The sequence below is a fragment of the Jaculus jaculus genome, chromosome 18 (assembly GCF_020740685.1).
Source record: "Jaculus jaculus isolate mJacJac1 chromosome 18, mJacJac1.mat.Y.cur, whole genome shotgun sequence".
NCBI lineage: Eukaryota > Metazoa > Chordata > Mammalia > Rodentia > Dipodidae > Jaculus > Jaculus jaculus.
The window spans coordinates 35,962,942-35,980,292 of NC_059119.1; the positions used below are offsets into that span (position 1 = coordinate 35,962,942).

Here is a 17,351-nt window from a genome sequence, read left to right on the forward strand (position 1 = left end):
ATGAGCCTCACCTCCTCTGACTGGCTGGTTTTTCTCCTCTTTCCAGCCCCATCCAAGTCCTTTTCTTTTTTATCCTGTATGAGGAGAGGAGGTAAACTACATTAGTTTGGTCACTACCCCTAGGCATTAGCTCCGCAACCACCAGCAATGTGACTGCAGCGAACACACACCTTGGGAGAGCGCTTCCGAGAGATGGTCTGCCCAAGTTTGCTCAGGAAGGAGATGGGGGATTTGGTGCTGGCTATCAGCACTGCTTTCTCCTCAGCATTCAGGTTCAAGGCATCTGTGAACACAAGCAAGAAACAAGCAGGGTTCACAGGTAGCCTTGGAGGGTGTGGCGAGATCCCGACCAGAAGTATGCCCCCTTGCAGGGGTCGGGGGAAATGAAGCTCGGACCGCCACAGGGCCACCGACTAGGACGGAGCATGCAGGTTTCCACAGGAAGGGCCACAAAGAGATGCATACTCAGGTCTAGACACTGTCTGTGCCATCCACATATATAGAGAGAGCCGACTTTTCCTTTATACACTTCGGTTACAATAACTAGCACTTTCACCTTCTAAAGGCTGGAATCTGTGACAGTTATAGGTAAATGCTGAAGTCTCACCCTAGTTAGGGAAATTTCAGGACAGAGAAGTCGAGGCAGAGAAAAGAGCAGGGGCTGTCAGTTCTGGTAGCTGCAGAGGCCAAGTTCTTAGCTGTGTCTGAAGGGAGGCTCTCGATGGACAGGGACAGTTAAGGGCTGTGAGGTTCTGTTATAAGAAATGTGTTTCCAATCAGGAAAAGCCACAGGTACCTATAAAGGTGCATGGGCTAGAAGGTACTTGGGAGTGGGGACATCATCAAGTATGGATTCCAGTACTTTCTTAGTAGCAGTAGTTGTTCTTAAAGTAGTCACTGAATAATGAACTGCTAGCTTCAGTGCGCCCATTCGACATTCTTCTTTGCATATTAAAATTATATACATTGTCCCCATTTTACATAAGGCAAAAGGAGTTCTTAAGTTTGCCTAAAGCTAAACAAAGAGAAACGCTGGAGCAAAAATTCAGGTCAAGGCTGGAGGAATGGCTTGGTGGTTAAGGCATTTGTCTGCAAAGCCAAAGAACCCAAGTTTGATTCCCCAGTGCCCACGTAAGCTAGATGCACAAGGTGGTGCATGCATCTGTAGTTTGTTTGCAGTGGCTGAAGGCCCTAGTGTACACATACTCTATCTACCTCTTTCTCTCAAATAAATAAATGATAAAATTAAAAAAAAAAAACAAACAGGCAGGCCAGCCAGGCATGGTGGTGTGTGCCTTTAATCCCAACACTTGGGAGACTGAAGTAGGAGGATTGCTGTGAGCTTGAGGCCACCCTGAGACTAATTCCAGGTCAGCCTGGGCTAGAGCAAGACCCTACCTTGAAAAAAAAAAATCCAGGTAAGACACCACAGCCAACATTCTGAACACTAACTTCATTCACTCGAAGGCACCATAGTGGCAACATAAGTATTTCATATAACACTACTGAATGCTGACGGAGGCAGTGGGCTGAAGGCCAAAGGAAAACCTGGAAACTCTTATGAGAGAGGAACTGAAGAGAAGCCACTAAGGAAAGAGTTACTACTGACGAAAGCAGCATGCGCCTGGTAAGGCACAGGTCACAGATGCTGGGACAAGAGGACAACACTGCACAGAGCCAAGCGCGGGACGCGAACAACGAAGAGCTCGGTGTAGGCCCGAGGTCCAGCACTTGTCCAGCATACCCAGGTTACTGAGTCCACACTCCGGCACGGCTGCGGAGGGGAGAAACGAGAAAAAGAACTGGGATTTGGGGGTTCTCCCCAAGGGCAAGAGCCACTTTAGTACAGTACTACAAAGATAAGTGGCCTGGAAATGTGTTTCCAAGTTCAAGCAGTGAGTGTGGAGAGGCCCCAGGAGGAAGCACTTAGCAGAAGGGTCTAAGAGTGGCTGGTGGGATCAAAGAAAAGAAGTTCTGATCACACACTTGTAAGTCCAGTGAGAATACACTACTGAGAAGGGAAGAATGAAGCAAGTTCCAGAGACTTTGCTGCTGGCTGGAGCTGGTGGTGCTGATAAAAGACACAGCAGGAAAAAGAGAGGAGGGGAGGCAGGCTGGGCAAGGGCCATGCCCACGCCCACGCCCCGGGCCCTCACCACTGGAGGAGAGCGCGTCCTTGAACATCTCGTAGAACTGCGAGAGGTACATCACCATGGACAGCTTGTCGGGTTCCCCCACGGACGCCATCTCCTTCCCTGTCATGATGGGGGAGATGCCCAGCTCCTTCTCGGCGATGTCAAAGGCCAGCTGGTTATTCCTTTCCACATTTTGTTCATCCAAAGAATCAAAATCTCTGAGAGGCAAGGCAAGAAAAATGCATCAGGTTGGGCCTGATTGTTCTCAAATTAGAATCCAGTACGGTGGAGCCACTGTTACTGCTCGGCCCCTGGGCATCATTCCTGGAACACACAGCAGACTTATCTTTCATCCTCCTTCCTTTACTAAGAAAGTGACTAGAACGTTACCAGGTACAGGAGAAACGGGGAAAGACTTCTTATTTTTCAAGGAACACACACTTCTTACTAAAATGTAAGTTCAGGACAGGACAACTTAGTATGTGTCCTCTGACACCTGTGTGTCCACACATGCACATGAAACCACCATCTAACAGTGACACAAATCTTGTCTCTAGACTGCTTCAGGACCTGGGATTCACTCTTCCTATCAGTCATGGTAAACCTTGCTCAGCAACCCCTTGAGGGGAAATTCCAAAACCTTCCTCAGAAGATTTTTCCACTGGTGAATTTCCTGAGCATTCCGGTGTCTCCATCAACAAACATTTCCCGGGTTTAGCGAGCAAGGCCTGGGGCATTTCCCCTCATCTGACCGCAGATTGCTCTGGCGGCTTTTATTCTGTGTTAGTGTTCTGAACACACGGAGCTTCTTCCATTGTAAAACATTATTTGTCTCTGCGGACACTCTTCCTGAATGGCGTCACCATATGTAGTTCAGGCACTGCTGAATCCGCCTGAATCACCTCCTCTGAGCCGAGCCTTCTCCTGGGCAGCTGAGTGCTCTGAAAGGAAAGTGACTCCTGCCCCACACTCTTCCCCTGCCAGCTGCTTCACGGCTTTCTTACCTTCCCTTTGAGACAGATCCGATTCACTTCCATCTTTGGAAGCACTGTCATGCCTTGCTTTTATAAGCTTTCCCTCCCCATTCCCGGTCTTTAATGGAGTGACAAAGCAGTACTTTAAAAAACCTGTGGTGGTAGTGTGGGAGTGGGGGGTTGCTAGCTTAGTGGTTAAGGCATCTGTCTGCAAAGCCAAAGGACCTGGGTTCAATTCCCCAGGACCCACATAAGCCTGATACACAAAGTGGCACATATATCTGGAGTTTTTTTTTTTTTTTTGGTAGTGGCTGGAGGCCCTAGAGCACCCATTCTATCTGTCTCTCCCTCTCTTTCTCTTAAATAAATAAAAATAAAATTTAAAAAAATGATGTGTGTGTGTGTGTGTGTATATCAGTGAAATACTTGAATGTGACACTTTTTTTTTTTTTTGAGGTAGGGTCTCACTCTAGCCCAGGCTGACCTGGAATTCACTATGGAGTCTCAGGGTGACCTTGAACTCACGGCGATCCTCCTACCTCTGCCTCCTGAGTGCTGGGATTAAAGGTGTGCGACACCATACCCGGCTGAATGCGACACTTTTTGTGTCTGGTTTTATGTGGGTACTGAAGAACTGAACCCGGGCTGGCAGGCTTTGTAAGCAAGCACTTGAAACTGATGAGCCATCTCCCAGCACGGACAGGTGAGAGGAGCACCAGAAATCATTTCCATTAGCCTAGTCCTTAAGAACTTTCCCCTTTTGTTTTGCAGTAATGAATGCATGCCAGGCAAGCACTTCACCACAAGGTACACTTCCTCCCGGGCCTCAATCTCTCCCTCTGTCTCGTTTACTTACTATTTGCATGTATGTATGCATGGGCATGTCAGGATCTCTTGCTAGTGTAAACACATGCCCACCCACCTTTACGTGGGCGGCTGGGGAGATGAACCGAGCCCAGCCAGCTTTGCAGGCAGGCACTGTTCACTGCTGAGCCATCTCCACAGCCCTCTCTTTGTTCTTTCTGTATCAGGCTGCTGTAGCACCGCTTCCATCCTCCTGCTTGCTTCAGCCTCCTACTGCTGATCCCAGGCCTGAGTCACACCTCACATCATGCCTTGCTACAGTCACTGTTTCGTTATGTGGTACTGAGGGTCAAACCTGGGCCTTGCACATGCTCCTCATTTCTGTCTGTTGGCTCCAGGCAGGATCTCACTCTAGTTAGACTGACCAGGAACTCTCTCTGTAGCCCAGGCTGGCCTCAAACTTAGAGTGACCCACCAACTCAACCTCCAGAGTGCTGGGACTAAAGACATACGTCACCATGCCAGGACTAGTCTTTGGGTGGGGGTGGGGAATTTGAGGTGGGGTTTCACTTTAGCCCAGGCTAACCTCAAACTCATCACGATTCTTGTGCCTTGGCTTCCTGAGTGCAAGGCTTAAAGGCATGCATCACCACATCCAGCCAATGCAATTTTTTAAAAAAAAAATCAGATCTTTCACATATATGGGGACTATGTCTTTTAAGATTCTTTAACCTTAGGGCTGGGGAGATGGCTTGGCAGGTAGGGTGTTTGCCTGTACACCCTAACAACTGGCATTCTATTCATTACCCAGTACCTACATAAAGCCAGATACACGAAGTGGCATGTGTACCTGGAGTTCATTTGCAGTGGCTAGAGACCCTGGCGTGCCCACTGTTTCTCTCTGCTTGCAAATAATAAAATATTTTTTTAAAAAAATAAAAATAGGCTGGAGAAGGGCTGGAGAGATGGCTTAGTGGTTAAGTGCTTGCTTGTGAAGCCCAAGGGCACCGGTTTGAGGTTCTATTCTCCAGTACCCATGTAAGCCAGATGCACAAGGTGGCGCATGCATCTGGAGTTCGTTTGCAGTGGCTGGAGGTCCTGGTGTGCCATTCTCTTTTTCTCTATCACTCTCAAATAAATAAAAATAAACAAAAATTGTAAAAAATTAAGTTAACATAAAAAAATTAGGTTGGCTGGGCGTAGTAATGCATGCCTTTAATCCCAGCACTCAGGAGGCAGAGGTAGGAGGATCACCATGAGTTTGAGGTCACTCTGAGACTACATAGTGAATTCCAGGTCAGCCTGAGCCAGAGTGAGACCTTACCTCAAAAAAACTTAAAAAAAAAAAGGCTGGAGCAATGGCTTAGTGGGTAAGATGCTTGTCCAAGAAGCTTAAGGACACAGGTTTGAGTTCCCAGTATGCATGTAAGCCAGAGGTACAAGGTGGCACATGCATCTGGAGCTCGTTTGCAGTGGCTGGAGGTCCTGGAGCGCCCATTCTCTCTCTCTGCCTCTTTCTTTCTCTGTATCTCTCAAATAAATAAACAAATAAATAAAATAAAAATAAAAATAAAGATTCCTTAACCAATCAAAACAGTAACAAGTGGGTCTGTGAGTAGACTTAATGATAAAGGAGACAGCCAAAATAGTCAACCATGTTTGCTTCTCTCTGAATTTTCTTGGCTTCTAATGTGAAGAATGTCTATGGGAGAAACCCAGGTGCTTTTGTCCCACAGGGACCTGGGGCCACTTTCAGGCACAGATTCTGTAGACAGGTGAGTGAAGAGGGATGAGAAGAGATGCTGCTGGTGTGGACGAGCCCACACATGCTTCCCGGTGCACGGGAGTACGCCTTTAGCTAGATAAGGCTAACGAATCATCATTAACTTGGGTATCTACTGTTCTCTGTTTCACTGGTAGTAACGTATTTGTTGTGAGCTAGCCAAGAGTTCTATCCAGAGAGACAGCTGGCCAAAATGAAGAGTTCAGTGCAAGGCCAATAAACAGTCTTCCTTTGTGTGGAGTTAACAGCCTAGGTGGGTGTTAAAACAAGTTTTTGACCTTCTGAATATAGTGTTTTTTAAAAGCTCAGCTAAACTGTTCGTAGGTGGAACCATGCTTAAGACATGGGCTCTTAAATGTAATAAAATACAAATCCTGGACTTCTGAAGAAAACATCTCACTATGTAGCTTGTTCTAGGAAAAAGTACAGAATCTGTACACTTGATAGACAGTAGGGTGCTCTGAGATTCTTGGCAGATATAAAAAGAAATGCAAAAGCTTGATCACAACTTACATCAGATCGGGGCGGTATCTGTGGATAATCGCACACAGGGCCAGGCCACTTTTCCAAGACATGGTGAGATCTGTTACATTTACTCCAGCATAGCCATCTGTCTGCCTTTGGCACCAGCCCAGCAGTTTGCTTGAACGAGCTACAGATTCTAAAACAATAGAAAAAAGTATTATTGGACATGTGTTTACCTAGTAACAGTTATGTAGGACTCTCTTTGCACTATACATAACCAGTTTGAAAAATTATTGAGGGTAGGCACAAAATGATCAAAAGGAGGCAGTGAGGTATAAAGTGATGTCCCTAGTATCATGTCAGCAGAATTTAAGATACCAAGCTATCCAGATTCTAGGGTCATGCCCATCTCCCATGTTCTTCACAGCTGGGTGACAAAGGAAGTGCCATGCTGAAGATGTGTCCTGGCATCACTTCTTGAGACACCTGTAGATGGCAGAATGCTTCCTACCGAGCTGACGCTTCACTGGCAACAGAGCCAGGCTCTCCCTGGAGAGTTACCTGGCGACAGGCAGAGGAGGCCATCTCTCCACAGCAGTGCCCACGATCAGATTAGAAGAGGGCTGGAGAGATGGCTTAACGGTTAAGGTGCTTGCCTGCAAAACCTATGGACCCATGTTCAACTCTCCAGATCCCACATAAGCCAGACGCACAAAGGTGAGGCAAGGTCGCACATGACCACTAGGTGGTGCAAGTGTCTGGAGTGTGATTTCAGTAGCTGAGGCCCTGGCGTACCAGTTCCCTCTCTCTCTCAGAAGAAGAAGAAGAAGAAGAAAGAAGAAAGAAGAAGGAGTCATTTAATCTGTAACGCTTTAAACCTAAAAGCAAACAAAACCTTGGCTTAGTCACTTTCTAAGTTTCCAAGCAGGTGCCAAGTGACAAGACTGTAAGGTACAATGACAAGTGTGAGGATCCCAGAGTGGAAGAGTCCCCCTTACCCAGGTCTGGTACCCTGTGTTATCAAGGATCACACTCCGAGATACTGACAAGGCAAACACGTATACACAGATGTTTCTGGCTCGTTGACATGTCTTCCCATGAAGAGCTTTGACCGGAATCACTTAGAGGGTCTGTGAGCACCTATTTGTGTACAAGAAAGTCTGTTCCTTTCCCTTAGGCAGCTGAAAATATTTATCTTTGCACTCTATCATTCGGTGATTTGTGAATATAAGATAAAAACACTGCATCGTATGTGTTGTGGCTCATGCTTACAATCCTAGTGAGTTCAAGGCTAGCCTGGGCTACAGAGTGAATTCTAAGTCAGCTTGGGCTAGTGTGAGAACCTGCCTCAAAATCAACCAATCAACAAGCAAACAAACAACTTAGTATACTAAATATTCCTCTGAGTGTTTCACAAAGGCAGTGTGGCCTAAGACAACACACAGACCATACCTCCTGGCTCTGATGAGGACTTTCTGAGTCTGGATACTGGGCTGGTGTCTCAGGCTCTCACCTAGCAGCAGTGAGTAGATACACCCTCTATTCTCAAGGAGATGACACCCAGGGGAGAAAGGCAAAGTTGTTCCTAAATGCCTATATCTACCTTAGTATTACATGTCAAATTCAAAAGGTGTAAAACAAGGCCAGGCATGGCAGCTCACAGCTTTAATGCCAGGACTTGGGAGGCAGAGGTAGGAGGATTGCTGTGAGTCTGAGGCCAACCTAGGGCTACAGAGTAGAGGTACAGGTCAGCCTGGGCTAGAGTGAAACCATACCTCAAAGAAGGAAAGGGGAAAAAAAAAGCTCTGAAACGTGTAAAACAGAACTCAAACCTCTCCAACCTTATCATGGCTTGGAGTGGGAGCTGCCAGCATATTGCCTTGGTCCAACTTCTAAGTGTGACCCACTGCGTAAGGAGAAGATTGGGCTCTCACCATGTATAGCCTGACTACCGGGACCTATAAAAAGTCTCCATATGTCTGTCCTATGTATTTCCCTTCTCAGTCCACTGGACATGCACCTGGCCAGGATACTCAAGGTCACACTCCTTCCAAGAAGAATTTCCAGAGACCCTTCAACACACACAAAATGGCCTTTACTTCTGCCACAGCATAAGGGAACCGTCTTGGGACGTAGCTAAAATGTCATCACGATGTTCTATGAAGTTGTCCTCCAAACCTTGGGGGGGGGGAGGCAGAAGAACTCGTGTGTGCATCTGCTCTCCTTTCCCCAGTGTTCCCCAGCACCTGCAAATGCTTGCTAAGCAACACTGTCCCCCCGCATGACAGCCATTTCTACCTTAATCAGAGCAGCCGTGGTTACCTGAAAGACCTTCAAGATTCCACCTACTGACGCTCCTTCACAGGAGAAGGGGGGTGAATCACTAGAACCTCACCTGAGATCCCAGCTGCCCCCTGATGAGCCCACCCCCTCAGGGTACATGCTTCTGCATCGCCTGTGCTCAGGAGGTGCTGGACTGAAGGATATGAAGTGTGTGGGGCGAACTAGGAGGAGGGAGAGCTTGGCATCTGTGCCGGGGTGAGACTTCAATGCTGTAGCTGTTTTAGGGTTAGCCACATTCCTGGGGTAACTCCTCACTACCCATGCTCTGCATGTAAGCCTAAGAAGCTTACTGGCTCACTAAGGCACACTTGGAAGGATGCACTGCTTGGGTCTGTCACTGGCTGCCCGTAGGGTAAACAGGTGTTCAAATCTCCCAAGGAGAAGTTCATGCACCACCTCTAAACTCCCTATCACTTTTGACCAAGGTCACTTTTTGTTGACTACTCTAGGAGGCAGAGCAACATCCTTTGGCTCTATCCACTAGATGCCAGCAGCACCCCATTCCAGTAATAACGTACAAAATACGGCCTGACACAACCTTGGTTCTACCCTCCTAGAGCACAAAACCATTGGCTATGGCTCAGTCACACACACACACACACACACACACACACACACACACACGTATGTATGTTTTTTGTTTTTATTTATTTGACAGCCACTCTAAACGAACTCCAGATGTGTGCACCCCATTGTGCATCTGGCTAACATGGGTCCTGGGGAATTGAACCTGGGTCCTTTGGCTTTACAGGCAAACGACTTAACTGTTAAGCCATCCTGCCAGCCCCACAGTCTTTGACAGTGCTGTGGCCAAGCAACAGCTTAATGGATGAGCAGATGTCTTCAAACCATAGGGGCTACTATCGGAACTTACCATTGCGAGTCAATTTTGGAGTAGTTCGGACATTTGCTAGGTTCTCCATTTCCAAATGAATATCTCTTGTTTCTCCAGAATCATATAAATGGCGCACCTGGAATAAAATTGAAAGGAAGAAAAAAAAAATCAAACCCCAACTAACAAATTCTCAACTAAAATGAAGACCGAGAAACCAGGCTGAGGAAAGTTTTTCTTTTCTTTTCTTTCTTTCTTTTTTTTTTTTTTTAAGTTTTTTGAGGTAGCATTTCATTCTGGCCCAGGCTGACTTGGAATTCACTATGTAGTCCCAGGGTGGCCTTCAACTCACGGTGATCCTCCTACCTCTGCCTCCTGAGTGCTAATATTAAAGGTGTGTGCCACCATGCCCGGCTATATTTCTATTTTCTAGAGGTGCTGGGATAAAGGCCAGGGTCTTGCATAGCTGAGCAGAGTTGTATCCCAGTCCCGTAATAAAACTATAGACAGAAATTATATAATGAATTTAAGTTCTTTGTGGAATGAAATAGGTCACAGAGAGAAAAATAGCTTATTTGACTGGTAAGCAGCAGTGGTGAAAGCAAGCCAGTGGGCCACGGCAATCTCTGTGAACAGGACCCGTCCACCTACAGCTGCAGATTTCTGGGTACTTTCCACCTACATACAAAAGGCCTAAAAGGTGTAACTTTCAGATAGAAGGCAAGGAAAACTTTCTCTAGAAAACAGGCTGCTTCCTGAAAACTACTCTTCTAGAGTTGTTATGCTTTGTAAGAATTCATTCTTAAAAGTTCTTTTGGGTTGGAGAGGAAGCTTTCCAGTTATCAAGGTGCTTAAAGTGATTAAAAGTGCTTGCTTGCAAAGCATGATGGCCCAGGTTCCATTCCCCATATGCACAAAGTGGCGCATGCACCTGGAGTTTGCTAGCAGTGGCCTGGTGCACCCATTCACTCTCTGCTCCCCTTCCGCTCTTCCTCTTTCTGCTTGCAAATAATAATAAAAAATTACAGAAAATTATTTCAAGAGAGCAATCTCCTTGTCTCCCAATATCCTGTGAGTAGGCAAGCATTATTAATGTCACAGGTGAAAAACTGAGGATTAGAGAAAGTGAGATGACCTGCCCCAGTCAAAACTGGTTAAGCGGTGATAATGCAAGAAGCCAGCTTCCTGACTACTGAACTGGTGCCCTTTCCCCTGGAAGTGGGGTTCTAATTAGGACGTGTCACTGGAATCTTCTGAAAGTCATTTAAAATTTCTATGCATAGCCAGGCATGAAGGCTCCTACCTTATAACCCCAGTGTTGGGAGGCTGAGGCAAGAGGATTGCTGCAAGTTTGAAGCTAGCCTGGGGCTACAGAGTGAGTTCCAGGTCAACTGGGGCTATAAGGAGACCCTGCCTCAAAAAGAACAAAAAACAAGCCGGGGGTGGTGGCGCACACCTTTAATCCCAGCACTTGGGAGGCAGAGGTAGGAGGATCTCTGTGAGTTTGAGGCCACCCTGAAACTACATAGTGAATTCCAGGTCAGCCTGGGCTAGAGTGAGACCCTACCTCTGGTGGGGGGGGGGGGGGAAGCAGAACAAAAGAAATTCTCTGTGCCTTAGCTGCTTAATGTGCTGCTGGAAAACAGTACCTACTTTCACCAATTCAGAGACCACCTGTATGTATGGTATTAATACCAAACACAGTTACGTAGGTTAGACCTTTTTATTTATTCTGGTTTTTCAAGGTAGGGTCTCACTCTAACCCAGGCTGACCTGGAATTCACTCTGAAGTTCCAGGCTGGCCTCGAACTCACAGCGATCCTCCTATCTTCCAGCCTCCCAAGTGCAGGGATCAAAGGCGTGTGCCGCCACACCTGGCTTAGGCTAGACATTTTAAATTTTTTTTTTGTTCATTTTTTATTTATTTATTTGAAAGCGACAGACACAGGGAGAAAGACAGATAGAGGGAGAGAGAGAGTGGGCGCGCCAGGGCTTCCAGCCTCTGCAAACGAACTCCAGACACGCGTGCCCCCTTGTGCATCTGGCTAACGTGGGACCTGGGGAACTGAGCCTCGAACTGGGGTCCTTAGGCTTCACAGGCAAGCGCTTAACCACTAGGGCTAGACATTTTGACAGACCACAGTTATGATCGGTGGAGAGCGCCAGCCAGCGGGAATGCATGTGGTGGAAGGGAAGACTCTTACCTGGCTTGGCCGGAGGAAGTTGATGTTAATATTGGGATACCTAGTGACGGGATCGATGCTGTACTGGCTGAAGTTTTTGCTCACATTTTCAGGGGTGGTCTGGGGCAGCAACCTGTAAATGCTTTCCCTGGAATAACACACAAAAGGGTGTCAGAACAGCTGTAACACCAAATTATCTGACATGTAAAACCCGTTTTCAATCTTGACATACCTCCTACAATTCTCTATCAGTTCTTGCCCCTCACACCCGCTACCCAGTAATTCCACTTGCACCAGATGAGAAAAGGCCCGCGAGACGAGAAGCGGAGCTGGGAGAAGGCCCAGCAGCTGAAGGCCCGTGGCGCGCTCGCACAGCCTGCCTGCCCAGGCTCCACTCCTCAGCACCCACGGAGAGCCAGATACAAAATAGGGTGTGTGTATCTGGAGCTCATTTACAACAACAAGAAGCCCACTCTTTTTCTCTCTCAAATAAATAAAATATTTAAGAGAGAGGAAGGGAGGGAAGGAGGGAGGGAGGGAAGAGCAGTGACAGCACTGTGGACGAGAAGTGCTTGGCTCCAGTGCAAAGTGCTGAGGTGGGGAGGAGGCTGCTCCGTCAGGGCTTCAGGTGCTTGCACGGCTGCCGGCCCAGTTCAGCTCCCCAACACAAAGGAGAACATCCGTCTGTTATCCCCACGTGCCTATGTCAATGGAGCACGATGGAGCCAAGAGAACCTGAGAAGCTTGAGGGCTAACTAGTGCATGAGACTAAGCGCCACAAACCCCTCAGAAAAGGAGACCGGGCCTCAAGCAGAGTGGAGGAAGAGAACATTTTTTTTATTTTTATTTTTTAAAATATTTTTGTTTCGCCGGGCGTGGTGGCGCACGCCTTTAATCCCAGCACTTGGGAGGCAAAGGTAGGAGGATCGCTGTGAGTTCGAGGCCACCCTGAGACACCATAGTGAATATCAGGTCAGCCTGGGCTAGAGTGAGACCCTACCTCGAAAAAGCAAAAAAAAAAAAAAAAAAAATTGTTTACTTTTATTTATTTGAGAGCAACAGACAGAAAGAGGCAGAGAGAGAGAATGAGAATGAGCGCGCCAAGGCCTCCAGCCACTGCAAATGAAATCCAGATGCATCCGCCCCTTGTGCATCTGGCTAACGTGGGTCCCAGGGAATCGAGCCTCGAACAAGGGTTCTTAGGCTTCACAGGCAAGCGCTTAACCGCTAAGCCATCTCTCCAGCCCAGGAAGAGAACATTTTGAGGTTGCCCACAGACCCCCACAAGGGTGCCATAGCACATGCACACATATCATGTATGTGGCCAGCTTATATGATTAATAGGGCACACTTTGTGCTTTTCTCCATTTCTGTTGCCATAAAGTCATCTTTGTCAACTTTTCCCTCGATAGTGAATGACAAAGGATATTTTCAAAAAAACTTTTTTCTGTTAACATGCTAACAGACTTTTTAATGCTAATTCCTCACTGAGTTTGCCAATGTCATGATTTGTTCCCCAAAAGATCATGTGCTGAAAGTCTGTTCCCCAGTATAGTGGCATTCAGGTGGTGGGAACTATAAGAGGTAGGACTTAAGCAGGATGTGATGGTTCATGCCTGTAATCCTAGTACTTAAAAGGTTCCGGCAGGAGGATCACTGCAACTTCAAGGCCATGAAGGACTACAGAGTATGTCCCAGGATAGCCTGTGTTAAAAACAAAACACGGGGCTATGGAGATGTTTCCACAGGTAAGAGAGCTTGCTCTGGGCTGGGCATGTTGGGGCACGCCTTTAACCCCAGCAGTCGGGAAGCAGAGGTAGGAGGATCACTCTGAGTCTGAGGCCACCCTGAGACTACATAGTGAATTCCAGGTCAGCCTGGGCTAGACTGAGACACTACTTTGAACACCCCCCCAAAAAAAGAGAGAGAGAGAGAGCTTGTTATGCAAGCATGAGGACCAAATTAGATTCTCATCCCCCAGAAAAAGCTGAGCATAGGGCTGGAGAGATTGCTCAGTGGTTAAAGTACTTGCCTGCAAAGCCTAATGACCAGAGTTCAATTCCCCAGTACCCACGTAAAGCCAGATGCACAAAGTAGTGTATACATCTGAAGTTCGTTTGTAGCAGCTGGAGGTCCTGGTGCACATGTGTGTGCTTGCTCGCTTGCTCTCTCTCTCTGCTTGCAAGTGAACACAGATATTTTTAAAAGGCTGGGCACAGCAACGAGCACCTGTAACCCAGCACTGAGTGGGCAGACAGGAGCATCCCTGGAGCTTGCCAGCCAGCCAGTCTGACCGGAAATCAACAAGCTCCAATTTCAGTGAGATTCTGTCTCAAGAAAACACATGGAAAAGGATACAGGAACACACCCATGCCCTTCGCTGGCCCCTGTACGCATGCACACAAGTGCATAAACACACCCCAAAAATAGGAGTAAAAATAAATAAAGCTTGCCACCACAATGCTAAAATGATAAGACAGTATCCATTACCACCTTCACCCAGGAAATCTCTCTCTAGTTCTCTTGCTCAAGGAATTTGTTCTTGATCAGCAAGCAAGCCTAGGGTTTCTGCCTCATTTACAACAAGCTTCTTCAAAATATCTCACACTCTGAGGTTGAAGAAATGTTTATAATAAGCAGTCTGGTGTCTTCCTTTGCATCAGCCACTTCTAATTTCATACATATACATACATACATACATACATACATACATACATACATACATATATATATGTATATATATATATACACACACACACACACATACATACATACATACATACATACATACATACATATAAGAAGGCAGGGGAGAGAATGGGCACACCAGGGTCTCTAGCCACTGCAAATAAACTCCAGATGCATGTACCACCTTGCGCATCTGACTTACGTGGGTTCTGGGTAGTTGAACCTGGGCCCTTAGGCTTCGCAGGCAAGTGTCTTAACTGCTAAGCCATCTCTCCATCCCATTTCTAATATCTTATGTTAGCATGTCCTCATTCAACACTGGCACCACTTTGTGGATCTGATTTGATAAGGGTACTGTGGAACTGAACCCAGAATGCCAAGCTTTGCAAGCAAATGCCTTTAACCACTGAGCCATCTCTCCAGTTCTGTTTATTTGTTTATTTTTCCTGTTTAAAAAATTATTATTTATTTGCAAACAGAGCAAGAGGAATTGCTTCTATGAAAGGAGTCAGCACTGGTCAATGGTAGCAAAGATGCAGATACTGTATGCCAGTTTGGGAACTCAGTTTGGGAAGGCTTAAGAGCAATTCGAATAGATTGCCTTGATGTTTTATAATTTTATGAAACAGTACTTTGCCTTTCTGTTACTTAAACATAAAAACATCCTTAATGAAGGGGAAAAGAACTGGCACTCAGCCTGAGGAAAACCCCAAGCCGTCTTGGGCTATGCTGCAGCAGGAAGAATGGGGGCTTCAGCACAATACCTCTCCGCCAGGACCTCCAAGGGGCTGGTGCCTAGTGACCAGCTCCGGACCATCCACGCAGAGTCCATAGCAGCCAGAAAGCCCCGGGCTATTCCTGTTCCCATTGGCCAGAACGGCTGTGAAGGAGATAAAACACATTGAAATAACTGCTTTTTAAAAAAAATTTATTTATTTGAGAGTGACAGACACAGAGAAAGAAAGACAGATAGAGGGAGAGAGAGAGAGAATGGGTGCGCCAGGGCTTCCAGCCACTGCAAACGAACTCCAGATGTGTGCGCCCCCTTGTGCATCTGGCTAACGTGGGAGCTGGGGAACCGAGCCTCGAACCAGGGTCCTTAGGCTTCACAGGCAAGTGCTTAACCGCTAAGCCATCTCTCCAGCCCTGAAATAACTGCTTTTCAAGGCAGAAAATAAATAAACATGCAGCAAGAGCTTGCTGCTGACAGTGGTGAGCAGCCACTGCGGCAGGATTCCCACCCCTACTTAACAAACGGTGTCCCACAGGCTGCTGGCCTCACTTTCTGGCGTAAGTCTTGCAGCGAGTCTCTGCTCTCCCCACAACCCCACCGTCCTTGTCATTAGTGCCTCTTTAGCACTGTCTCTACCATAAAGTACTCGTTCTCCATAAGTACTCACCTCCAAGAGGCTGTCCCCAACCAGAGCCACAAGTAACTGGTGTCCATTCTGTTCCCGTACCAATGCAGCATTTTCAGAGGCATACATACACGTAAAGTCAAACATAGCCACATCAGGCTGCCCATAGTGATTGATGGCAAAATCCAGAGAGGGCAGCTGCTGCTGGGTGGAGAAGTCCGCAGCTTCGCGGGCATAATGCAGCAGCGCTTCCTGGTCCACATTCTCCCGGGAGAGCAGAAGTTCGGTGTCGGCGTAGTCCTGTCCAGGGAAAGCAGAGGCCGAGGTGAAGAAGCCCAGTTTGGGCAGCCAGAGCCAAGTACAGGTATCCCAAAACGTACTGCACATGGTGTGACCTCATCTCATAGCTTTTCTTTACTTCTAAGGTGATTTCACATTCTTGTTTTTTAAGGATTTTTGTTGTTGTTGTTGTTATTTTATTTATTTGAAAGAGAGAGAGAGAAACAGACAATGGGCACACCAGGGCATCCAGCTACTGAAAACTAACTCCAGATGCCTGTGCCACCATATACATCTGGCTTACATCGGTACTGGGGAATTGATCCGGGGTGCCTAGGATCCATAGATAATCACCTTAACTGTTAAGCCATCTCTCCAGCCCTGGTTTCACATTCTTAAACCAAATCTTTTACACAATTTTTTTTTTTAAAGGGATGTGGGGAGGGGCCTGGTGCTAGAGGGTGCTCTGCTGCCTCAATAGCCCTGGCTCTCTCACTTGCTAGGAATAAGTCACTACTCCTATGACCATCAGGAATCTACCTCATATAAATCTACCTCATATAAATCTACCTCATATAAAACATGTGAACTGTACTTTGTAAGCTGAAGCAGTATGAAACACCAAGACTTACATAGCTCATCAGAACCAAAGAAAGAATCCAAAAACTTTAGTGCAAAGAGATACGTATTTGAGAGCAATAGTGGTCCAGGAGAGTGGGGGAGAATATATTAAACGTGAGTCGATATAGGCAATACTGACATGTCTGTTTTGGGACAGCCAACTGCTCTCTAATTGGACGGGACACCCGCTCCCTGGGATCTCAGCCCTGATACTGAAAACCTATGATGGGAGAGTTCATGAGCCCTGGGTGTGAAACGTCTACTTCTGTCTGGCTAAATGCATATACTCTGCTCACCAACCTGCCCCATAAGCACTTTTCTTAATGTTCATATCCATATATTAATGCTACTCTCACTTCTGGTTAGAAAAGCTTCTCTTTTCAGATGGCAGTGACCTCTAAGATGACTCAAAAGGCAACATAGTGCTGAGAAGAAGTGACAGAGACGTGCTCAGCACTGAAATATCTCTATCACACCTTTCAAGTCTCAGGTTCATTGTGGAAGAGGTGGTGGAAAGAATGTAAGAGCCAAAGGAAGGGTAGGAGTACTTCCAACGTGCTCCTCCAGACACAAAATGGCCTGGATATCCATGACCTCACAGCACCTGATACTACCTACACAAGACCATCATAACAGGAGGAAAAGATCATGACATCAAAATAAAAGAGAGCTTGATTGAGAGGGGGAGGGGATACGATGGAGAGTGGACTTGTAAAGGGGAAAGTGAAGGGGGGAATTATCATGGTTTATTGTCTATAATTATGCAAATTGTCAATAAAAAAAAATTTAAAAAAGAAAAAAACACAAAAAAATGGATCAGAGGTTTTAAAATTCACACATGGAATTCTACAAGGCTCTACAGAAACCTACCAACAAAGAAAGCAGC

At 46.6% G+C, this 17,351-nt stretch overlaps 1 protein-coding gene across 3 annotated transcripts in view; it reads right to left on the minus strand.

Moving 5' to 3' along the window:
• Mical3 (microtubule associated monooxygenase, calponin and LIM domain containing 3) overlaps nt 1-17,351 on the minus strand; it is a 229,562-nt gene that overhangs the window by 102,470 nt on the left and 109,741 nt on the right. For all 3 annotated transcript variants that reach the window (XM_045137315.1, XM_045137316.1, XM_045137317.1), the window contains 8 exons: nt 15,608-15,865; nt 14,972-15,087; nt 11,541-11,667; nt 9,379-9,475; nt 6,210-6,357; nt 2,157-2,353; nt 171-283; nt 12-74 (listed from right to left, as the gene is read on the minus strand). In XM_045137315.1, coding sequence (XP_044993250.1) covers nt 12-74; nt 171-283; nt 2,157-2,353; nt 6,210-6,357; nt 9,379-9,475; nt 11,541-11,667; nt 14,972-15,087; nt 15,608-15,865 — 1,119 coding nt within the window. The remainder of the gene's footprint in view (nt 1-11; nt 75-170; nt 284-2,156; nt 2,354-6,209; nt 6,358-9,378; nt 9,476-11,540; nt 11,668-14,971; nt 15,088-15,607; nt 15,866-17,351) is intronic.